This window comes from Herpailurus yagouaroundi, unplaced genomic scaffold (genome assembly GCF_014898765.1).
Source record: "Herpailurus yagouaroundi ecotype Mexico unplaced genomic scaffold, PumYag 403, whole genome shotgun sequence".
NCBI classification, from domain to species: domain Eukaryota; kingdom Metazoa; phylum Chordata; class Mammalia; order Carnivora; family Felidae; genus Herpailurus; species Herpailurus yagouaroundi.
The window spans coordinates 1,065,188-1,091,872 of record NW_024412620.1 but is presented as its reverse complement, the minus strand read 5'-3'; the positions used below and the strand labels follow the sequence as shown (position 1 = coordinate 1,091,872).

The 26,685-nt window shown below is 34.4% G+C and overlaps 1 protein-coding gene across 2 annotated transcripts in view; it reads right to left on the bottom strand.

Annotated features, from left to right (window-relative positions):
* The window catches only part of DENND1B (DENN domain containing 1B), a 270,041-nt gene that overhangs the window by 25,150 nt on the left and 218,206 nt on the right, over positions 1-26,685 (bottom strand). For both annotated transcript variants that reach the window (XM_040463561.1, XM_040463562.1), the window contains 5 exons: positions 23,038-23,128; positions 16,148-16,188; positions 14,904-14,972; positions 9,838-9,894; positions 8,907-9,014 (listed from right to left, as the gene is read on the bottom strand). In XM_040463561.1, coding sequence (XP_040319495.1) covers positions 8,907-9,014; positions 9,838-9,894; positions 14,904-14,972; positions 16,148-16,188; positions 23,038-23,128 — 366 coding nt within the window. The remainder of the gene's footprint in view (positions 1-8,906; positions 9,015-9,837; positions 9,895-14,903; positions 14,973-16,147; positions 16,189-23,037; positions 23,129-26,685) is intronic.

Sequence of the window (26,685 nt, the reverse complement as noted above, 5' to 3'; positions counted from 1 at the left end):
AATCCAGTTCAAATTATAATAAGAGTCTATTATACTCTGGTAGTTATAATCTACTGACATTCCCGGAAATTTTTCTGTCTTGAGGGACATTAATAGGAGCAGCAGTAACCCCTACAAAGAAAAGACTGGCTTCCCTTTTCATCAACACTAACATTGATCTCTGACCAACCTTAAAAGCAGTTCTAGATATAAAACAGGAAGAACATCATCATTTCTTTATCCCAGGGTGTCTGGGAGAACATAAGAATTAGTCCATTAAAAATGGGATACTTTTGGAATAGAGAGCTATTGTTATTTTTACCAAAAGCCCGTAAAACAATTAAAGAAGTAAAACAATTAAAGAACAGAAAATAGGGAGGAAAAATATTAGTGACATGATTGTTGATGTAAAGTCTAAAATGGTAATATTCATTATATTTACTAAAGGGAAAACCAAGTAGTTTTGTTTTTATTTCAAGACTTTCTAATAAATGACATAGTCAATTGTGGCAATAAATTTGAAGAGTAAAATTATAATATTAAAAAGGTACATTTCAATCTAGGATTACCTCATAATACATACTGAACATATTCACATAAGTGAAATTATCTTCCACTACTTCTTTTTAATATACTTGATATTATTCAGCAGTGCTAAATGTTTAAAAAATGAAGTCCTAGCCAGTTACTGAAAGGAACTGGCTTTGGATTATTTCTTTGAAAAAATAATGTTCTCAAACAATTTTATGACGATACAAATGTTTCAATGTGTATTCTATTGTGTTTCTAAAAGAGAGTATTCTGAAAGGCAAATTTTATAAATTTTTTGTCTATAACTATCATTATACATATCAAAGTATTATATAATGCCCACTAGAGGGCATTCTTGTAATCCATAACTGAATGGGGGGGGGGGGGGGGCGGGGGGGTACAGATTTTAAACTATAATCAAATTGGATATGTTGGAAATTAACATTTCAACAGAAAACAACAGAGGAAAAAATAACTTTATTTAAAATTAAAGATATAGTACCCTTATTTTTCCAACTTGACTTAAAAGATTAATTTTATAAATTAGTGATATTAGTATAGCTTAGACTAAATACATGCTATGTCAGAGTGACTTTGGGACAGACTACGAGAATGTGTTTTCATTTAGGCAGTATTTTTGGTGGGCATATTTTAATAGAAACACATTTACTTATTTCAAAATATTTTTGTCATTTGGAACTTTCTAATAGATTTCCCTAATCACTTTAATTCAACAATTTAGTTTGATCATCATAATATGCTCAATCCTGAGCTAAAATACAGAAAATGCTAAAAAAAAAAAAAAAAAAGGGGTTTCTGCTTATCACAATTTGGTTAAGCTTACTTTTATTATTTTTTTTAATTTACATTAAACATTCTTTCCAATTATTTGGGCCTCCTCCTTCATATACCCATTTCTTCCCTGTCCCCCCAGGTCACAATTATCTTTCTCACTGTGATTTGCAATCACCTTTTTCTTGGTCAGAAGAAGCAAGTGGTGTCTTACCTCTGCAAACAATGACTATGCCATTTCTTTCTTGACCAATAAAGCAAAGCTACTGAATGGACTGTATTTTTCCAAAGATCCCAACAAGTGTGCCATTTTCTGCAATCTATTATGTCACCTGAGCAACAAATGCTATCTTTAATTACATTCATTTTATTCCCAGAGTCCACCGAATTCCAATGAAGAAAAGAGTGTCAGAAACACAATACTATACACCACATCCTACTAGGTATGACGATCCCATCATTTATTATGCTTAGGAACTAAATAATTTAGAGAATCTGAGTTTTTAATCTTATAAATTTCACAGCAACTTTAATTTCATCTGCAACATTTTAAAATATGGAATTATCTGTAAAGCGTAAACCACCTGATTGCTCGTATTTAAAACATGCTTATATACTAGAATTTCTTTTCAGTCCCCATTCAACCAAAATGTGGTTTTGAAATATCTTACTTGCAAGTCTCCACATGCCAAAAAGATACATACAACTTCTATGTACATTCCTTAAATATAAATGTGTATTACTTGTAATTATAAAATGAACTCATGGTAGTCATGCTATATTCCATAAATCCATTAGGATGATTGATAAACCATTAAATACCTAAGGACTCAAAATGATCGCATAGTTTCTTTTGAAGTGTGCATTATCACCTTCTATAATGGGTAAAATGGAAAATCACATAGAGCACATTTTATGGTGTAAATATCTTCCTTATTTATGCATTCCAAAGGTAGCTCTTCATACCATAAACTATTGGTCTGTATGTGAATATATTTTAAAAACAGAATAAATGATCACTAGGTTAATAGTACTTGGTCTTATTAGTAGAAATTATGACTATTAAACATAACTCTATTTCTAATCACTATATTTAGGTTCAAGTGTTGACTATGTTCCACGTTGTGAGTATTTACCAACAGGCACACTACTTTACATTATATTACAACTGAAAAAAGTAATTTTCCATTCATATTTCCTCACGCTGCTTTTACACAGTTAACTGGACAGGTTGAAAATAAATCTGAGTGCATTGCTATTTGTCTCAGACCTGAAATAGTTAAGAGTGGTATGTGTGCCAGGGTTTTAATAGGGCTTAACAACAAAAAGCTTCAATCCTCCACTTTCACTAGATTTTGTTGCCGTGGTTTTGCTTGCTTAGGGCCATCCATCTGTTAATGTTGACTTGTAATATAGCTAAGCTCCTGCTTGCAGTACACTAGTCTAGCTGGTGTGTGTGTGTGTGTGTGTGTGTGTGTGTGTGTGTGCGCGCGCGCACGCGCGCACGCACGGGCGCGCATGTGTGTGTCCTATACAGACACTCAGATACGTACACATTACAATTGTCAGAGTAAGTTAAGAATGGCTAATATTATTAAAAATGGAGCAGTATCTTAGATTCATATAAATTTTGCACATTAAAGGAATTTCTCATTCTTAGAAAATTCCAGTACGTTTTTACAAATAAGTGTTCTAAAACATAATTTTCAGTGACAGAATTAGTCTAAATGTTGTTCACTCAGAGTACAGTATTTGTTCTAAAATAGAATTGATGAAAGAAGGTAAGTGTGCAGTCAAGATGAAAACTGTTCTGCACCATGACCGGTGGCAGTATTCTCCATGGACCCAACTGGCCCTGTTTTCAATAAAACCCGAGGAGGATCCTTTCCCTGGAGTCCTGTTAGGCTGGGGCTGCTGTTGGAACTGTCATGTTCACACAAAAGGGAAAAGGGTTGGGTTTTACAAATGTGAAGCCTAATTGGGAGATCTTCATGGCTGTACCCTTGACATTTATTTAAGCCTCATCAACAAAACAGGAAGTAACCGTACTAATTAGCAGACCAGCACACAAATTACTATTTGCTGGGGTATAGATGCAGATTCATAATCTATTCCCAACATAAGCTAAGTAATGGCATATAGGCTTAAAACAACATACATTTTGATTTTGTTCTTTTCTATAGTACCCAAATTATGAAACGTTATTTTTTCACTTATTTAAATACATTCTTGAATTTAAATGACCATAATCTCATTTTAATCTTTTGAAAAACAGATGAAAATAAAGTGTGTCATTTATACACGTCCAGCTGGAAACTGGAAATGTAAAGTTCTTTACATAGCTGAGATCAACTTCTCAAAAAATAAGGAATAGGATAAATAAAGCTCACATTCTTTATTTTGATAATTTTACTGACAAGAAAATGAGATACTTGAGGTCTTATAAACTTAGAAATCAAGAGATTTCTCAATAAAATAAGCTGTATATTTCTTCTCAAATCATAAACCAGGATCTGAAGTTATCCCTACTTAGAATGAAGACAGACAAATTTAGGGTCCCCACTACTTTAGTGAACTAGAGGATTGTTAGTGACTTTGGACAGTTACTACCAAGAGAGAAGAAAGTCAGTGCCATTGCGATAAGAGACCTGATGTTCAAGATATATGTATATGCATGAATGGGTAGAGGCCAATTATTAAGTGCCTGTTATGTGGCAGGTATTTTATATATATATATTATCTATAATAATGCCTATAGCATTCTAGCAAAATGACATGTATCGTTATTACTATTGCACAAATGTAGAAAGTAAGGCTTAGGGACACTGTGTTTTGCTCAAAGCTAAATGCTAGTAGTTGTTTCAAAGTCAAGTCTCTCTGGCTCTCAACACCATACCTTTGTCTCTAAGGGCCCCTCCTCCACAAACATTCCACCCAACACAAAGGCAGGCCTGTAGTGGTTAGGTACTTAAATTCCAGAATCAGTCTGTCTGCTTTTCAATCCCTACTCTGCTCTTTATTACCTGGTAGAACTTTGGCCACATGTCTTCATCCCTTTGCTGTTACTAAATCTGAAAAATGGGGTTAACAGTTCCCAGTGTGCTTGGATTGTTGGGAGTTTTAAAGTAATCGCATCATTCACACAAACATGCAGATGGCCTCACTGTTCATCAAGGATCTGTCTCTTCCTCATGTTTTCCAAGTCTGCTCTAGTGTGCTTTGGTGTTACTCAACTCTAAAAACTGAAGTTTGGAAAACAGTAGGAAGGACCTCAGAGCTATCTAGATCACCAAACCCCAGAAGTCCTACTGAATCACATTTCTGTAGGTAACTGAATTCACCACATGGCAAGTCTTTTAAGAGAGGATGGTAATTTGAATAATCAAAGGTAAGATGGGGCCCAGAGACACCGGTTCCTCAGTGAGAGGCCATTTCCAATATGAGAAAGGGATGCTACTCTTCTAGCTCAGTGAGCCTGAGAGAAAGAAAAAAAAAAGTGCATTCTAAGTTTATTTCTACTCGTAGCCTTTATTTTTAAAAATATTTTCTTAGGAAACCAAGCTGTCTTTGAGAGAGGTATTACTAAGCCTGAGTATTACAAATGATAGACACTGCACAGAAGAGAACAAAGAAAGAAAACTAGATTTCTGTCCCTACATGCCTCTCCTGGGTACGTCCACTGGATGCGAGCTCTCGGGACACTGACTTCATCTGTGGACCTGCAGTATCTAGTCCCATTTCCTGGAATGGCTGCATACCTCCTGAACAATTTTTTTTAATCCTTGTATATTATGAATCATGGTAGGTGTGTTTGTCTCTTCATTTTGGCTGCTAAGCAAGGGAATGGGACTTAGCTTCTTACTGCACTAACTTTCTCTCTGCCTCGAGTCTTACCTAAATTAAATATATTTTAGGGGCACCTGGGTGGCTCAGTCGGTCCAACATCTGACTTTGGCTCAGGTCATGATCTCACGGTCTGGTCTGTGAGTTCGAGTCCCACATTGGGCTTTGTGCTGACAGCTGGGAGCCTGGAGCCTGCTTCAGATTCTGTGTCTCCCTCTCTCTCTCTGTCCCTTCCCCACTCTCAATCAGTCTCTCTCTCAAAAATAAACATTAAAAAAAATTTAAAATAGATTAAACAATTTTAATCTTTTGTTTTAGGATTCTTGGTAAAATGTCCATTTATTTTTGGAAATAAGTAGAACATAAATAAATAAACATAATGTCTCTGACGTATTGATTGATACCTAGATTCTGCCTTTAACCATATTTGACTATTCTTAGAAATGCTTACGTATTTAATTGAAAATCTCAATGTGCTCAGATCCTAATATTACTGTGCTTGGAGAGACAGGAGTTAAGACTACTTACTGATTTGGAAATCATCATAAAACAGTATCTTCATGGTTGTAGTATCAGCTTCTATCTCTTGCACAATATACTAGATCATATCTTCTATTAAATCAATGAGACTGGATTACTACTGAAAAGTAAACTAAGGAACCTTCTGTGGTATCAGACCGCAAAGAAAAGGCGGTAGACTATGCCTGGTCCCTACTGACTTCCTTGCCCCAAATGCAAACAATGTATTCTAAGCTCATTTTCTCTGTAGTCTTTTCATTTGTGTAAGTAGCTCGACTCTCATGTGAGAGCTGAGGCAACAGCAACCCACTAGCATAGGCTGACCTTAAACTTACTAAGCTGCAGGTTTATGATACAAAGATCCAGCCTCTAGGTACTTAAAAGTATAGATTTTATTTCTTTTTTTGCAAAGAGGACTCTTGGGCAAATGATGACACGGCAACTAGAGATAGCAAAACTCTTCTGAGATTTTGTCACAGTCCTTAAAACCCTTCTCTGAGAACTGCTTTTCCTGTTTGCCCCTACTACTCGCCACTGTCCTTGGTAACATGGTATTCTCCTTGTTTTTCCGACAAAAGGTTACTGAACCAAGGATTAATGCTGGATCCAAGAGGGCTGTTGACAGTCTTCCAAAAGAAATTGGCTGTGGGCATTGTGGCCCATTCCTAGCAGCTGTTTGAACCAAGGGCCTTGCAAGCTCAATGTCAGGCTCATGGAGGAGCTGAGAAAGACAATCTAGAGAATGCACAAAGAACAGCTATGCAGAGAGAGGAACAAGCCAGGGAGAGATAGAGAGAAGCAGGTTAGGAGGTAAAGGGTAGGGAGGGCTGATATTCTTCCTTGATTTTTCCATTTTCTAGCTCCAGTCCTACCAGAGGGCTACATACATTCCTATACCTGGATACAAGCAAAGACAAAACATTAAATTATGATAAGTATTACTGGGTACAAATGATTGGGAGTATGGACTCTTAATAAATTCGGCTGCTAAAATATATATACACGGATATATACACCTATTTATATAATGGAACACATGTATATATATGGAGAATACACACTGACTAAAACTCAGACCACTTGAAAAGTAAAGATTGTTATTCAGACATTAGCAGCACCTGCATAATCCATCTAAACATTTTGGTTTAACAAATTTCTGTTAACCAAGTAAGAAAAGTGTATTATAATTCTTAAAACAATAAGTCCTACTTCTCTTAATTCCTGTTAGAGTCATCATTTAGCATATTCACCTGAAAACCACAAAATGCTTATTGATGAATACAGATAGTTGAGTTAATGATTTTATAATAAATGATGGCTATGACAATTCAGGATAAGTATGCAATGAATGTAACCTATTATCCTGTAAGGCTTCCTTAATACAGTTTTCTCTATCAGAAATTGTCTGTCTAGGAATTAACAGAAAACACAGAAAACCATACATATGTAATATATTTTACAATTTAATTATCATAGAAATATGCTGCCATGTTAAAGAAAGGAAGATTTAAAATTTTTAATGAGGAGCTACAGATAGTTTTCCTAACTTAAAACTAACATTTAGGACAGACGTTTCTCTAATTCAAGTGTTTTCTTTCTATCGTAAAGCATCCTGTAAGTAACAAAGATCCCACTGGTTTTCACACAAAAATCTATCCACCATAGTAAATATAACCTAAATGCTCCAATGTTAAGGCAATAAACATTTTGCAGAAGTTTTTAAGATGCTGAAGCTTGAGAACCAATAGGGATTGAACATACTAGTGATGGAAGAAAAATAGAGCTATTGATTGCAAATCTATCATTAGTTTACAGGTCAATACATGTTTTCCAGTTAACAGTAGTAGCCAGAGAAGGTCTCCATGCTTGTGGAATTATTACTTCATTGAAGGGCTTATTTTAAGTCATACGATCAGCATTTACTATCAATACGCTGCAATTAAGCAATACTGATATATAAAAATATAAGCTTATAAATGGATACATCATAGAGAAGGCACTTAGAATGGTATAAAAAAGGACCCACAAAGGCAGAGATGTGTTTTGTTTCTCCTAGAACACCTAGAACAGTGACCGGTACACAGTAGGTGCTGAATGATCACACGAATAAGTTTTCTTTACAAAGGCGAAAGTTTCCACACAGCTTCACTGACTGTTTCTCCATCCCTAATGACACGTAGAAGCACTTTAAGGCCATCTCTACTCCTGCAGCGTCCGCAGATGCAGGAAAGCTAAGTGACTACTGGAGATGGGTTCTTTTTTTTTTTTAATTTTTTTTTTTTTTTTACGTTTATTTATTTTTGGGACAGAGAGAGACAGAGCATGAACGGGGGAGGGTCAGAGAGAGAGGGAGACACAGAATCGGAAACAGGCTCCAGGCTCTGAGCCATCAGCCCAGAGCCCGACGCGGGGCTCGAACTCACGGAGCGCGAGATCGTGACCTGGCTGAAGTCGGACGCTTAACCGACTGCGCCACCCAGGCGCCCCTGGAGATGGGTTCTCATCGCACTCTGCCACTAACTTGTTATGAGTCTTAGGGTAAGTGACGTGACCATTCTGGCTATCAGCTCTCTTGTCTGTAAACTTCAGTGACCGGAATAAATGAACTATAATCCAGTTGAGGATTCTTTTTAAAAGCTAGTTTTCTAAGGCCACTTAAAATATGATTTGGTGTATACAAATTTTGTATCATTTAAACCTTCAGAAACATACTTATGAGGCAAAATCAGAGACACGCATAGCTTTAATTCTGAACACTTTCCCTCTTCAGGACGGTACTTTACATAATATCAGCATATAAGCAGAAGCTTTAAATATTTATAGCAAACAAATTATCTGACTTTAGAAAAACCAGACACATTACTTTATGTTCTAATTTATATAGATTATTTTAATGGTAAAATCCCCATGTATGAGTTTCATTTTACTTCTATAGTACAAATCTGTGATCTCCTCCTCCTCATCAAACTGTTCACACTCTAAGACAATCACATGCTTGCCTCTGTCCCCTTACTGGAGAGCTCTATGAGAACATAATAAAGTAGGTAGAGACTGGTATCTGGAACAACTGATTCCTAATACTCTTGCAGCCTGCCCAGATGCCACCTACTCATCTTGACTGTAAATGCAGGGTTTTCATATCATATGATAAAAAAAAATTAATGGGTCCAAAATCGTTCTTAAAGAATGAATCAGAATTACATACTTTTAGAATTTGGAGACATAAGGGTAAATAACCTTACCTGGGCAAGCTTACGCTTTTCTAGATTTCCTCCCTTTTCATTGTGTAATGTGTAAACTGGTGTATATTGTACAGAACCAGAACAGGTCCCATAATCTTCTTCATTTTCCTACACATGAAGAAATATACAAGGAATTATTTTAAAATACTCCTTTTATTACTTTTAGACAAACTATCCGATATAGATGCAAATACCAAAATAATGCTTCAAATGTAAGTTTAAAAACTCTATTTCAGAAGAAAATGCACTTTTATATATTATGCATTAATGATTTCTAAATTAATCTCTTTTGAATAACATGAATAAAAGCTATTATTTACTCTCCATCACAAAAATGGAAGTTTCAAGTAGTATTTGTTCTTCAAAGGTAGATATTCAAAACAACTGACAAAATCTGTAAAGATATAATATGTAATCAAATTGAAAACACATATACATACACATAAATATTCATATACATGCAATATTCATAGATTCAAATACATATCTTCAAACACAATCTTTTATAAATTAAGAACATGCTTCAAATTAAAGTAGCTACAGTTAGAAAGTTCCTATAAAGCCAAATGATGGCATTCCTGGCTTGATTCTGCACCAAAGATCATCTTTTTAAAGAAATTCTCAGCTTGAAGCAAGAATTTCAATTGTGATATCAAGGCAATCAACTTTATGAAAACATACATCCTGTTAAAGCATCTTTGAAGATCTCCGTTGTTCTGTGATAAAATATGCAAACAATAAAGAGATTATTCAGTGGATGCATACAGAATGGCAGATAGTTGCCAGAGGGCTTGTTATGAAAAATACATTCTTGAACAAAGGGCTAAGCATATTTCAAACATCATTAAAAACATAAATCTCATGTGATTTGTAAAGTATGAGCTTCAAACTAATGCAAGAATCAAGGAAGAATGAAAAGAATATGACGTACCTTATGTTTTAGCTTACTCTTCACTTCCTTTATTCCCTGCTTTGCATGATTTTTTGCCTAGAAAAAGGTAACGCAAGTGTCTGGCTCACCATGGTTCTATTACCACTTAAAGAGTTAGCAGATGAGATCACACTCCATGAAACTTGCTAACTTCATATTATTTAGAAAAAGAACAAATTATAATCTAAAACTCTTAATTCTTCAGGGAAACCACACCACTTACTATTATATCTAAATTAGTGAAAACGCGATTAGTCTCTATTTGCATTCTAGTACCATACAAAGGCTAACATTTAGCCTATTTTGCCTCCTAAGCTGTAGAAAACACAGCCCAGTCTTAATTTGCAATTGTGATTAACTGGTGGTGAAAGGAGAAAGCACAGCAGCAGGTTATTTGGGCAAATGTTTGGACTTTAAAGAAACGGGCAACTTTACAAAGCTTTACTGAAGTGCTTTTACAGGCAGACACACGTTTTTATTAGCAGAGATATTTTAAAGTTATGGCTATTTCATGTACAGTTTTTCCGGCATAAATTAAAAGCCACTTAACAAAAGATGCTATCTTCATGTTCCATAGGGAATCTGGCTCCAGTATTTGAGCATCTCAGGTCCTGATGTGATTCCTGTGGGATATAATTTAACTAAAGACAACTGGCCTTGGCCTTTGTTCCATTGGAAATTCCCAGAGTGGCCACGGACGAAAAGAAAGGAAATTCACATTTATGTTATGTTTCCTCAGTATTTGATCATGTGCTGGGTACCTGACATGTATCAGCTCATTTAATCATTACAAATCTATGAAGTTAGGACAATTATTATGACATTTTTACAGATAAGGAAAGTGACTCAGAGGAGATCGGTCTGCATAGCCTCATTCCAGATCTGGGTCTATTTAATTCCTGAGTCCAACTTCTCCCCATCAGAATGGAGAAGGAAGAACTAAAGTTTTTAAAATAGATCTACTGAATCTAAGCCTGACACAAGAAAAGGCATTACAAGTCTCATTCTACAGACATGGAAACTGAGGTCATACAGACTGAAGACTTTCTAATTCCAATATTCTTGCTCCTACCAAACCATCCTGCTTCCTGAATTACTTCTAGGAAGAGTGAATACATGTCTTCCCAAGTTCATTTAGGGGAAGGCTCTCATTTCTTTCCGGATAATATCTGTAGTACCTAATATAATATTTGGCATATAGTAACTGCTCAAGAAATGTCTTGAACTCAACTAAACAATTATTTCTTCATTGTATATGACGCAAAATCAAAACATGCTACACATAGTAAAAGATAACCTAAAACACCAAATAACACTAAATTATATTCCCATGGTTCTTTGGAATTAATAAAGCATTTTCACATTGTTTTATTGTTAAAGCCTCTGAATCTATTTAAAGGGTCCTATATTGGGGCGCCTGGGTGGCGCAGTCGGTTAAGCGTCCGACTTCAGCCAGGTCACGATCTCGCGGTCCGTGAGTTCGAGCCCCGCGTCGGGCTCTGGGCTGATGGCTCAGAGCCTGGAGCCTGTTTCCGATTCTGTGTCTCCCTCTCTCTCTGCCCCTCCCCCATTCATGCTCTGTCTCTCTCTGTCCCAAAAATAAATAAACGTTAAAAAAAACATTTTTAAAGGGTCCTATATTAATCCCTACATTCTCATTAGGTAAAAATGAAAAATTACTAAGAAAATGTGCCTGTCTCTATCTTCTAGAATTTTTATCCATATTTGCTCACATTTTGTCATATTCTAATTTACCTAAATATTCTCTAACCTTTCAAAATCCACTTGATTCACACTAATCTTTTCAGGAGCTCTTCAGTATACAGAGTTGAATCTAGTGTCAGTCATGGTTCTGTAATTCATGGACTGATTCCCTTACGCATCTCTTGTCCTACCCTCCTCCACCGACCTCTTTCAGATGATCTGGAAGATGGGGTACAGGCTCTATCCTTTTCAATCTACCAAGTTGAAACTTACCAATAAACAAGTATTCTTTACAGAGAAGCACCCAGCAAATCGCTTTGGCTAATAATTTAAAATACAAAAACCTAACAAGAAAGTTGACTCAGAAACGCTTTTAGCCAAATCAATTATGTATTCACTTTACTGTTATTTTTTAGATTTCTAAGAAAGTGTATCTGTTAATTCTAGTTTTCTTTATGGCCCCTCTAAGCACAGAAAAATAGAAGTATAAAACACATAGAAAAAAATGTTTCAAGTACAGAAAAACTGTTCTAAGTATAGGACAAAGTCATTATCTCCTTCAACAAAACATATTCAGCTCCTTTGTAGTACATGCAAAGTACAGAGCAAAGTAACAGTGATACAAACATGAAATTAGCAGGAACAGTACCTCTCCCCCTCCCAGTACCTGCCACACTCACTGCTCTAACTCAGATAACCAGCATAAGGCCTTCTTCATGGGAGGTACTCAAACAATTTACTGAATGAATGAAAGTTTAAAACACGGTTCCTTTTTTAAAACTTTACTATCTATAGAAACACAAGTAAATAAATTCTGTTAAACCCATACAAGAGAGATTGGGAGTTTTGTTCATAGTAATTTGTGGTCAAAGGAGGAATTTCAAGAGTTCATATTTCAGAAGATGAGCAGCCTGGAAAGATGAGTTTTAGATACAACTATGAAAGTCACAAATTGGCTTTCTTGTCCCAAATCTCTTTGACTTCTTGATTCATGTACAACATGATCACAAGATCATAAGATAAATAAAGCAAAGTGATTAGGTATATTCTGAAGACCTTAAATTGCCTGAAATCAATTTAGGGAATAATCTTTCAGAGAGCACAATTTTTAATCTGGAAACATTTGACTCTTCTGCAGAAGAGCGTTCTCAGCAAAAAAATAAAATACTGATTAGAAAGTTAGAAATATGAACAATGAATGAAGTTTTAAATATGTTTGCTTTATTTCTGGGTTTTTGTGGGAAAATATGAGTGAAATTAAGGAGAGAAACACATACTTAGCAAAATAATACAATACATTTTCTCTGAGCCTGAGGAAAAACTTCAAGTGTTTGCCCAAGGAATTAAATGAAGGGCACTTGACTGGAAAACCTTTTTTAGAATCTTAAATGAATGTGAAAGCAAGGCTAGTCTGATGTTTCACATGGCAGCCAAGTGCTACTTCATTGTAAAAAATTAAAATCTCTTCAAAACTGTATATAAATCAAACCACCAGTATTAGTATTATAGTGAAATAGAGTGATATACACAGAGAGGTTTTCCAGAAAAGCCATGAAACAATCAACCAAAAGGCAGAGGCTGATGTTTCCAAGGCAAAATGATGAAACCTTCCTACTTTTATTTTTATGATAAGGCTTCAAATAGTTCAGAATTTTGGCACCATATTTTTGAATCAACTCTGTAGATTAGCTGTGCTACTATAAAATGTAATCTTTGAAACTGACTTTTTTTAAACAATAATGGTGGCTACACATATTTGTCATAATTGTACACCACAGCAAGAATATATGTTCTACGCTTATTTTTTTTCTTTTTTTTTTTTTTTCTTTTTTTTTTCTTTTTCAACGTTTTATTTATTTTTGGGACAGAGAGAGACAAAGCATGAACGGGGGAGGGGCAGAGAGAGAGGGAGACACAGAATCGGAAACAGGCTCCAGGCTCTGAGCCATCAGCCCAGAGCCTGACGCGGGGCTCGAACTCACGGACCGCGAGATCGTGACCTGGCTGATGTCGGACGCTTAACCGACTGCGCCACCCAGGAGCCCCAGTTCTACGCTTATTAAAATACATTATTCCATTACTAATTCAATCGTATCATTTCCTTTACTGAGAAAGCATTTGAAGATAAATTCTTATAAAGTCAAAACTACTGCCCTGAATATTTTTTAGAAATACGAAATATACATGACCTGTGGCATTTAAAAAATTACTTCATTGAATACGAATCTACTAGCTCCTACCTCAAGTAGCTCTAGTCTAATATTAGAGATGAAGATGCCCACACGAAAACCTGTGCTGAAACAGAGGTATGTCTGAAGGTCTTATGAGGACCTGGGAGGTATATAAACCCTGTGAATGTGGGGTTGGAAAATGTTTTCTCAGGGAAACAACTAATGCCTAAACTAAGTCTTATAGGATGAATTAGTGTTTACTCGGTGGACAAAACCCAGAAATAAATGTCCCAAGTGGTGGAAATGGATTGTGTAAGAACAGAGGCAGAAGAGAAAATCTTGCATTCATGAAATGAGGAGCACTCAAGATCTGGAGAGAGAGGGTAAGCTCGGGGAATTGGGGTGAATTGAAACAGGACACAAAAGGGGTTAGGTCTTGAGGGTCTTAGTTAACATATTAAAGATATTTTAATTTTATTAATTGTTTATTGTTATTGCTATTGATACAGCTGTTTTTATTTTATCATAAGCCATGGATAATCACTGAAGAATTTTAATTATGGAGAGTCAAGCATCTTTGAGGGAAAAGAACTTACCCTAATTTTCTGGGTTTTTTTCTATTTGAACCTCAGTATACAATGAGAATTTAAAATATGTCAATAAATTAAAAAGTCAAATCTCTAAAAATGGCACTTCATTAGGGACTGTTGCAATTTGAGTGCACAATTTTCCTCATTGCTTTGAAATAAAATGAAGAATTGGTTTTAAATAACATGAAGGGAATATCCTTTCTACACAATAATTTCAATAACTGAATTCACTTTGATCAATATTAACTCCACAATTTTTTTAAAAAGTTTTTTTTAGAGAAAAAATGGGGGGTCCCTCAGTGGCTCAGTTGGTTAAGTGTCTGACTTTGGCTCAGGTCACTATTTCACAGTTTGTGGGTTTGAGCCCCGCATCAGGCTCTGGTCTGACTGCTCAGAGCCTGGAACCTGCTTTGGATTCTGTGTCTCCCAATATCTCTGCCCCCCCACCGCCCCCACTCATGCCCTGTCTCTCTCTCTCTCTCAAAATCAAATAAACATTAAAAAAACATTTTTTTTAAGAAAGAAAAAAAATGGGAGGTATTCTAGATTTACATGTCTGTTAGCTAGGAAAATGTAAAATTTTATCAATAAGAAAACTTACAAATTTATATGCTGTCCGTACAGCTGGAGTTGCTTTGGTCATTGCTGTGTTAAACAGTGCACCTCCTCTCTGCAAACAAACAAACAAACAAACAAACCAAAAAGATGTATTTCCAAAATTTTTAAAACCAGATTAACCTGAAAACAAAGCATTATTAATAGCACAGAAAAAGAGGTTTACTTACAAATTAAACAAAGACCTATAGAAGTTACTTCAGATTTAGTCTTTTCAAGCTTTCATATACCATATATGGTCATTTCAGATAAAATGTAAACCCTCTACTCCATTCCTTTAGTTGGTATAATACATGATTTAAAAATCATTTCAGCTTTGCAGTTTAGGCAGACTAGAGCAATAGGACCCATCATAGGTATGTAGTTAAAACTTGATAAGAAAGAAATATAATCTGGGCACCGGGGTGGCTCAGTCTGTTAAGCATCCGACTTTGGTTCAGGTCATGATCTTGAGGTTCATGAGTTCGAGTGCATCAGGTTCTGTGCTGACAGCTCAGAGCCTGGAGCCTGATTCAGATTCTGTCTGTCTGTTTCTCTCCATCAAGAATAAATAAACATTAAAAAAAAAAAAAGAAATACACTCAAACTGTTTATCAACTGTTTTAAGGTTGGGCAATACAGTCTAAATCTCTGGAGGTGAGTTTTACATTTAATAAAATCGTATTAACAAAACACATTACCAGAAATGATAAAACTCCTCTCAAATCCTATTTCTCCTAATTCTTTTGTTCTAGGATATAATATAAAGTGACAAAAACATCTTGATTTTCTTTTTTTTTTTTTTTTTTTCAACGTTTTATTTATTTTGGGGACAGAGAGAGACAGAGCATGAACGGGGGAGGGGCAGAGACAGAGGGAGACACAGAATCGGAAACAGGCTCCAGGCTCTGAGCCATCAGCCCAGAGCCTGACGCGGGGCTCGAACTCACGGACCGCGAGATTGTGACCTGGCTGAAGTCGATCGCTTAACCAACTGCGCCACCCAGGCGCCCCAGAAAACATCTTGATTTTCAAAACAAGCCATTTATCTCTGAACAAAAGCTTTCCATTTTAAAATTATGAATATCAAACTATAATAGCATAAAATAAAAATATTTAAAATGTGACAAAATATACAAACATTTTAAGTATTGCTAATAAATAGCATAAGTATAAGCAGCATCCTTTTAGTGAACATTTCTCCATATATTTTGAGTGAAGGAGGAAGAAGTGGTGAAGGGTTATCATTACCTTGACTGTATGCACCCACTGTTGATATGACCTCGGGTTCCCTGGAATATATAAAAATAAGATGTCAGGACTATTTGATCTAAAATACATCCATCAACTAAAATTCATCAAGAACTAATACCTCCAGGATTTTAACAAATTTTGTTTATCTGCAATGTTGTGAAAAATGCAATAGTATTGTATAATAAACTGCTCTAATTCTTAGAAACACGGTAATTAGCATTTCCAAGAATAGACACGGTTTTCTTTAGTCACATATGAAGGTAATATGTCAAAACACTCTATCTTCTTTCGTTTTAATATTGTATTCAGAGAGGAAAAATATGCTGTCTCTTTTAAAATCCAAGGTTCCTATGTCTTTTATACCATATTTTGTGTTTTATGTCTATGTTGTCTTTAAAGTTTGCCTCTTTTATGCAATTAGGTTCACTTAAAAATAATATTGCAAGTGCACAGAGAAAGAAAAAACTAAAAAGGGATTAAAAAATGCAAAAACCCAGGGGCGACTGGGTTGGTTAAGCATCCAACTCTTGGTTTCAGCCCAGGTCATGATCTCATGGTTCAGGAGTTCAAGCCCCACGTTGAGCTCTGTGCTGACAGCACAGAGCCTGCTTGGGATTCTTAATCTTTCTCCCTCTCTTTGTCTCTCAGAATAAATAAACATTGTTTTAAAAAATGCAAAGAACCTTGAAGACAAAATATTCTATAGTTTTTAAATATCAACATTAATTGACAGCAAATTTTACTTTAATGCAATTAAACTACAGTCATAGTTCTGTAGATACTCTCTAGTTGTAAATCCAAGGTTGAAAATATAGTACCCAAGGAAATATAAAACAAACGAAGGTTTTAGTCTACAGGGCATTGTGGTTATTAGAAAGTTCAAATGCTGACCAATTCTTTTTTTAAAAAATTTTATTCAAATTCCAGTCAGTTAACATACAGCATAATAGTAGTTTCAGGTGTACAATATAGTGATTCAACACTTCCGTACAATACTTGGTGCTCATCACAGGTGGACTCCTTAAAACCAGTTCTAAAAACCTAGTAATCATATATTTGGTTCCAAGTATGGTAATGTAATCAATAAAATGGTATTAGAAGGCAAAAAAAAGAACATGATCTCAAGTAATGTCTTATATCAACTGACTTAGATTTCATGTACCTTCTTCATTTAAATGCTTAAAAAACATGGCCATTCAAAGACTATCTGGTACAAAGAATCCCTAAAACAGATTAAGGTCTCTTCTTTTTTTAATGGAGGTATAACTTAGATATAACATTATATCAGCTTCAGATATAGAGCATAATGATTCGATACATTGGGAAATGATCACCACAATTAATCTAGTTAAATCTGTCACCATACATGTTCTCCACTGTGTATAGTTGTGTCCTTTTAAAAAATTCATTACCTTGCTGTCATAAAACAGAGGCAGAATGATTCCAGCCCAAGAATTTATTTCCAGCTGTTCTCTTTGCATTCCTAACCAACATCAGGCAAAATGTGTTCAGCTCTAAAATTACTCCTGTAATTAAAATCTTTCTCTACTTTAAAAAAAAAAATCAAGAAACAACCCCCAATTGCTAAAAGCATCGCTTACGACTCAGCACGGCACTTAATTGGAAGAAAATATATGGCAAAATAATATTTTTTTCTAATTTTGTGATATGATTATAGCAAAAAGTGTCTACTTAAAATAGCCTGTGTAAGTGAAATGTGCACTGTTCAAAACCTATGAGTTCCAGGTGGTGTTTGGCCTGAACAATTTTTTTGAAATCATATTTCACTTGCAAAATGACAAAAATTCAAGTTATTGTATTTGTATTGTATTTATTTCTAAGGAGATTTTATTAACAAAAAAAATTAAACAATATAACTATATCCAAATTGTTCATATACGCTTACCTATTCAAAGTTCTCATCAGTTCATATATTTTTAACTTCTCTACTATAAATGGTTGGGTAGAAATCACACATTTAAGGGCGGGTTATCACTTATAGTATTCTGGGAAGAGTTTTATTTTCATTCTCTTTCCAAAATGAATTTAAGAAAGTGGAAAGAGAAACACTAACTTCTATGTGACAACTATTTAGCATTTTAGAATACTTGTCATCCAGAAAACAATTTTTTAAAGGCTCCAAACTACAAAGAAAATAGCTAGCAGAAAACTTCAGCGCAGTTAGAGAAGAGTATCTTATTTAGAGTTGTGAGGAATAAAATAGCTCATATTCAGCTCTTCACAGGCCACTAAATGTTTTTACGTACATTACCTTATTTGAGCTGTGTTTTTGTACTCTAAAATAGGCAAAGCAGGTAGTGTCTTAAGCAGCACATTCCAAGCACAGTTCAATGAGGAGTCCAATAGATCAGGGGGCTCAAGTCCACTGTATCTTTGTAAACTATGCTATTTGGGACCAGTCCTTAACCTGGTTGCTACAATGTTACTTAGTATAGTACCTAGCATATCACAGACACACCATACATACAAGTTTTATTGCAATAACTCGCCAAATGAGGAAACTGAAGGTTCTGAAGTGGCCCTAGGTCACAAAGATAGCAACTGAAGAATAATAAGAATCCGGGTATTTGAATTCCTGGTTAAATAGTCCTTCAGCCCAGAAATTCTACCTCTTAGACTGCTAAATAAAATATGATAAAACTTAAGATATATAGAGATTTCTTCTGTATCAGTTCAAAGTAATTACACTAGAAAGGAAAAGGGGCTGCTCAAAGCTGATACTTTGAGAAGAAACAGTTGACAGAATCACCAATAATAATCCAGAATTATATGCAGGGGGAAAACAGGAAGTCCCCAAATAAACTACTTAAAATGGTAGGGAAACATGTGGTACAATTTAGGTATTCCTATTTAAAATTTTTAAAAAGAGGGGCACCTGGGTGGCTCAGTCACTTAAGTGTCTGACTTCTGCTCGCGTCATGATCTCATGGTTTATGAGTTCAAGCCTGATGTTGGGCTCTTCTCAGAACCTGGAGGCTGCTTTGGATTCTCTCTCTACTCCTCCCCTTCTTGCGTGTCTGTTGCCCTCTCTCCCAAAAATAAATAAATAAAACATTAAAAAAATTATGATATTTGTTTCTTTAAATTTAGTGCCTTTCAGATTGAAAGCTTCTATTTCTACAAAATTTATGAGACAGGCACATTATTCTTTAAAAATGTTTTTGAGGCTGTTTTTCTTCTCAAAAAAATTAATGTGAATGCCAGAAAACTCTCTGAGTCTTTCCATTAAAGTAAATGGATTATGGAAATAATAAGTGTCATTGAGGAAATTCTTAACATTGTTCTCATTCATCATACCAGTGATTTTCTCACACCCAAGGACAAAATATCTTTGTTTCCCCCTTGTGCAAAGACTTCATCTTCAAATGTATTTGTTTGAATTCCAGTAATTTGTAGTTACTGTTCAAAAAGTATATAAATTGACCTAAATTGTTCAGTGAAGCCTGGAAAATGTCACTAAAACTGAAGATCACCTACCATCTCTTCAAATTCCTCTGATGCCTTAGGCAGTAAAAAAAAAAGAAAAGAAAAGAAAAGAAAAAGAAAAAGAAAAGGAAAGAAAAGAAAAGAAAAGAAAAGAAAAGAAAAGAAAAGAAAAATACTACTATATAAATAAAAGACTGATCAGAAATCTATCAGAAAGTAAGAGACAAATGCTACTAATGAAGAATAACTACATGCTTCTATATAAAATCAATCTGAAAATATTTGTTTTTTTACGTTTAAATAATTGGAAGGGGGTTTAAAAACTAGTCTTATTTTAAATGAAAAAAAAAATACAAAAAACCACCTCCATGTTCTTAACTACTCAGTATTCCTTAGCTACTTTTTCATAGACCAATATCTGTGTTTACTGCATCCTCTGCTCTACTTATGTCCCCTTTTATTACCTTTTAGCCTCCATGGATACTCTTCCCTTTACATACTTCCTGATATTTACATTACTTTCCTCTTAAGGTTGAATGTTCTACAAAGGTCTCATGAAAAACAATTGGGAGTAACAGGGATTTCTTCACAGTCCTGACCACAGGGACTCACAGGATAGCAAACAGATTTTGGAAACCTGTATGCATTTCAGTCTTTAACCAGAGTTCTAAGATTCAATGTGAATCTAGATTGAATGTGTAATTCAATAATTACACGGTTCCACCACGCTCATATTAACTTTATCACAACCACATATACTAGCATGCAACTGGCCGTTGCAATGACACAGAAATTAGATGACACAGGGGAGAAATTAGATGCTTCTCTGAAATTCCCTAACTATTTTTGCTTAAAGGAACATAATTTTTTCTTCAGCTTTAATGAATGTCGATTTCTCTTACGGTGATCTTTCTTAGGGCTTTATGTTTCAAAAATCTTCAACAGATAATCAAGAGACAGGAATTTTACTTTTATCCAATCACAGTAGAGAAGGCTTGACTACTACTCTTGTTTACTGAATGTCTTCTAATTAAGAAGATCTCTTATCATAAGAAAGCAATATATTATAGTTACTAAAGCAAAAGCTTGGAAGCCAGACAGATACATGTTGAGTTCAGATTCTAGCACTACTAGCTGTGTGACCTTGAGCAAATTACTGAGATAAGTGCCCTCATAAAAACAGGGATAGGTAATCAAACTATTTCATAGGTGCTGTGAGGATTAAATGAGATCAAGTTTGTAGAGCTCTTGTAAGAGATTCTGTCACATATTAATATTCAATAAGTAGGAACAATTATAATTATTACTATGAGAGAAGCGGCAGTTATAACCATTTACTTCTTTGAAAAATAGTTCAATATCATGATAAAGACATCTTATTTCTTACAAATGCAGTCTACATGACAAATGTCTAATGTTCTTTCATATATATATCATCGTTTATAAGAACATTACTAATTTTTATTAGATTATTCACATTTTTATTTCAAGTCCTAATAAATTGTGCTTTATTTTATACTAAGAATAAGGTCTCTGTATCTCTAAAATAATAACCTAAAATATAATAATTAAAAATAATACTTAATAGCTAGGCACAATTTTTAATATACTTTCTTGCTGTACACATTGAAATTAATATTTGTTGAACTACCCTTTCCTTTTGAATCAGTATTGCCCACCCTCCCACCAAACTAAAATAAGTGTTCAAAACCTTTTTAATTTTAAGGAGGGACAATAAAGTGGTTGGCATGAAATTGTACTGAAAATATAGCAGTCTCTAAGTCAGATGCCAGCTGGCGATCAGTGTTCCATTCTTTTTAAACCATAAGACCTTTATTGAACAATGTTAGTAACCCCTCTCACACCAGAAAACCCATCTACCTTCTATTCTATTCTATTACAGAGGAATCTGGACCAATGGTTAAGACTACAGAATTTAACTATACAAAACGATCATAGTTCTACCCATTACTGTCACAAGATGTCATCTTCAATTCCATAGAAGATACTAGCCCCACGGGTCATAAAAATAATGAGACAGCAGTTATATAAATACTGAATAGATGCCTCAAGCAATTTGTCCATGAGCTGACAATATTTTGCTTGTCTGAGTTCAAAAGTAAAAAAGCCTTATTTTAACACAAAAGTTCCATTGAAGCTAAATTTTTACCCATGAGCTGAGGAAAGCAAGGAGCTGAATGATTCCACACTTGGTTGACTTACTGAGTCAAGTAAACTAAGTTTTTCCCAAAGCTAAATGCTTTCAATGAAATGCTGTACTTACACCAGAGGAAGATCCATATGCTTAGTTCATTTGGACCTCTCTTCACGAACAAGTTATCTCAATGTTTTGTATATTTTTATGGAGCAAAAATAAATCTTATTTGAGAATAAAATCACATTTTGGCAAATGTGTAGATGAGTACTTATTACTACGTCTTTTCATGTTTTATTTCTCAATTCTAGCAACTATTTATTCACACATAAAGACATTTTCTTCCCAAATTAAACCTACAAATAAATAGAAAAAATTACTATTATGCCTGCTGAAAATGAACACACCAGAGACTGTTGTTTGTTTGGTTCACCCTGTTGTCTAGAACAGTGCCTAGCACATAGTAAATACTTAGCACAAATACTGGCTGAATGAGTGCATATGACATTTCAAGGACTCCAGCAAAATTCTCTGCCAGAGTCAGGACTATATACTGAAGCAATCACGTACAAAGTACCAGTTCGTAAGTAATTAACTGCCTAGAAATTACAACGTGGTTTGAATACTTACATATCAAATAGTGTAACTAATTATATTAACTTTCATTGTATTAAATAAAAATGCAGTATCACCTAACTTATGTTTCACACATACAAAATAATACGACGCCTTCCATTTGTTAGTGAGCACTTTTTACAGTGACAAGTGTAAGCACATGGGATGGTAAACTGAAAAGTCTTTTCCTCATGCTGCAGTGTTCTGCAAAGCAAAAAAAAGGTAAAGGCTTCTATAACAACACACTCACTTAAAATGTAAAAGCAGCTGTGGTATTCAAATCTTTTGTTTTATATTATATTACAATCTAATATTTCAACTATAATCTCAGTTCTTTAAATCTTACTTAGTATTAGCCAGCACTGTGGGTTTTTTAGCGGAGAATACTAAAGGAAGATATAAACTAATTGCATTTCAGTGACATTTAGTTCTACTACTATTAAGAGATTATCCAAGAAAACAACTACCAATTCATGAGACCATCTTAACACCTTGAATAATAAAATAAGTTAATACCACAGCTCTTATAAGATGAAAAAAAATGTATCTAAAACATTGTATGCTTAAGAAAATACAACTGTTTATGAAGTAGATTGTATCAGATACAGGAGCAAAAATCAAGGCAATCGCTATTCAGAAAATGGATAATCATACTGAAACTAGTCTTTACCTCCACAAAAGCCACCTGAAGTGATTTCCTCTTCAAATACATCAGAGAAACCCCGTCCTGCATTTAATTTTGCCAGTCGACCATCAATAAACTGAAATTAAAAAGTGTCAAATACGTTAATTTTCACTTTCTTAAACTTTTACTTATATCAAAAGATTCATATCAGACACTCATAAATATAAAATATGCACATATATGTACATGTATACACACATCTACATGTACATGACAAGAAAACTCTCAAACATTGAAATAGCAGGCACTCAATAAATAACAGCTAATTTATTAAATAAAAAATGTACAGTACAGACTCTTACTTCATTAATAAGAAAAAGAATGTACTATTTACTGGCATTTGGTTACTTTCTATTTTGTTGATCTATGGCATCTGAAATTTCTCTTTCTTGGATTATAAAAAAATATTACAAATGTTTTGAGGTTTCTCCATTCCTAATGAAGGTAAAGTATCTTTAAGCCTCCCTTGCATAAGAGACAAAGGGTAACCATAAGAAAGATTTAAATGATGTCTGAAGCGTAGACTTGAAGATTTGGAGACTAATATAAAATGTTCATTTTCATGCTGGAATTAATCCTGGCTACAATTTTTTTTAACCTGGAAAGTTTAAATTTAGTCAAATTAAAATAAAGTACCTTGATTTTTAAAAAATTCTCACACTCTGTTCTAGTTTAAAAAAAATACAGTTTTCTATTTAAATGAACAAAACTAATTGAGTTCTATAGAGCAATACAGTTTTCCTCAGGTAGCAATTTAACATTTAATGGTTTAACTATTTAATAGCAGTAAGTTACACCAGTTAAAAGACTTTGGAACAGAAATCTCTTACAGACCAAAATTAAGACACAAATGAATCAACAGTTTCCAGTTCAAAATGTGGTTTAACTACTTTTATATTATTACAGATTAATTTTGACCCAAGAAGTGGCAAGATGGGTTTAAATAGACATAGCCTAAAAGGATATATAGTCATAGCTTTTTTTTTTTTTTAGTATAAATTGCTTTCATAAAAATTAGAAAATTTTGAGAGCTAGGTACCACAGATTACCCATTTTTAGTCTCGTTATGCTTGGCGTTCAAAAAATTTCCGATAGTATAAACAAATATGAACATGGAGTTTGGAGAATGAAAGGCTTACATCACATCTCTGCCACTTACTAGCTTTATGATCTTGGGAAACTTGTCTCTGAGTCTCTGTTTCCCCTCTATAAAATGGGAATAATAATAAATATCTTCTAGTGTTTTGTAAGGGTTAAATGAAACAATACGAAGTACCCAGACTCCAGGCACAGAATAAATGTTAAATACTAAAATCCATTTTTCCCACGACCACCATCACCTTTCAATCACTATTAATTTCCGAGTTTACAGGATCACTGTCTGTCTCATGTGTGTATCTTTAATATCTGGCAAATGCTTAACATATAGTTTGAAATGAATGTCTGCTGAAAGACTGAAGTATACCGAAACATTGTGAACAGTCCTATATTTACATGATTTTAAAGGTAACTAATTACAACATATAGAATTATGCATTTCATTCTATCTTGAGATAAAACATGGTAACAATGTACGGCTACATATAATAAATGGTTAATTTGAAAATAAAGTGGTTTAAAATGCTTGCAAAATTTGACTTTCACAGATTTTCAACATAACATTATAAATCAAACTATAGTGGTCTAATTTGATGGACTAAGTATCGTTGTGAAAAAAGTAAGGTGAAGCAAAATGATAAATTTTAAGTAATACATTACTGACGAATGGCACAAAGTAAGACATCCTTTTAAGGGACTTAATTTGCTTTAAAAGATTAAGACTACAAGACTTTTTAAAAGGTTTTCATTTTTATGTTTACTAGAAATAATCCATCCATTTTAGTTTGAGTGGAACAGTTCAACGTCTAAAAAGAGATAAATCCCCAAACTATTTACTGATTATGCATTTTCGAGCATGAGTAACTACTTCGTGTTACTGAACTCGTGAATCAAGCCAATAAAAATTAATCACTTGGTAAAATGCCACGTGTTATCACTGACTCTGCAAACAATCCTGTCAGTGACAGACACTGATCTTTCATGAAAATGTTTGTTTTTAAAATAAAAGATGGATTTCGTACGTATATATTCTATATATGTACACCCAAATACAGACACCGAGGAGTAAGCTGGGAAGTGGTATTAATGTAGAAAAATGCTGAAGGCAACAATTCTCTAAGTTCCTTTTTCTATTTTTAATTCAATAACCAATAACACCTTTTTTCTTTTTTCTCAAGTGGAGTGGGTCCATGGTCACTCCGTTCTAGTAACTTTGGAGGATTTCATAGTAAGTAAAAAACGATAAGAGCATTTTTAGCTACTTTTGCAGAGAAGTAATTTTGAACCAAAAATATTATCTGTTGGAAAGTTATGACTCTATAATGTGCTGTAAACTGTCGCTTGGCTAGTAGTTACCCATATAATAGTAAACATGTATCTTTGTAATTGTTAGTTTTGGAAGAATTGGTTTGCAATTGCAAGTAATGACAAGTAACACTGTTAATAACAATGAAAGTGCCGCAGATAAAACATAACATTAGGTTGCAAGAAGATTTTTAAAGGAATTTAAGAGTTTGCATTAAGATAATGCTTTTTACATAAATCTTAATATTTTGCTTTTCATTCCAAAAGTGAAAATTAAAACCTGAAACTAAACATGCTAAATAATCACACCAAATCATAAATAACATAATTGGAAATCTCAAAAAAATCATAGACATAATTCCATAGCACAGATTCCACAATTTTCTTATAAATTATAAGTAGATAAAATTTATTAAAATAAGGATATACATAATTATCAAGATCAGTAATAATATTCCCTCCAAATCATCAATAATTGCAAGAATTTTATTAGTCCTTAGGACACAATCTTTTTTTTTTAAAGTTTATTTTTGAGAGAGAGAGAGAGAGAGAGAGAGAGAGATCAGGGAAAGGGCAGAGTGAGAGACAGAAAGCATCTGAAGCAGGTTCCATGCTGACAGCAGAGAGCCCAATGCGGGGCTCAACTCAGATCATGACCTGAGCCGAATCAAGAGTCTGACACTTAACTGACTGAACCACCCGGGTGTCCTCTTATGACCCAATCTTAAAGTAGTGTGACAGGTTATAAGATAAATGTTTTAAGTAGCAAAACTACTTCCTGCTACTCTTTGTGATACTGTAATTGCTAAGCTTTTTCAAAGTGTTCTGACCTTCAAATAACCATCTTAATATGAAATCCAAGTCCATTTAAAGAAATTATCTATTGTTTTAAGTAGGCTTCAGTGAATAATATTGTTAAATGAAAATGGACATTCACCACATTGATTTTTAAAATATAATTCAATATAAAATAAAGGTTTAAAAAATGCAACAAAATAGGGGCCCCTGGGTGGCTCAGTCGGTTAAGCATCTGACTTCAGCTCAGGTCACAATCTCGCGGTCCATGAGTTCGAGCCCCGCGTCGGGCTCTGGGGGCTGATGGCTCAGAGCCTGGAGCCTGCTTCTGATTCTGTGTCTCCCTCTCTCTCTGCCCTTCCCCCGTTCATGCTCTGTCTCTCTCTGTCTCAAAAATAAATAAATGTTAAAAAAATGCAACAAAATATAAACAGT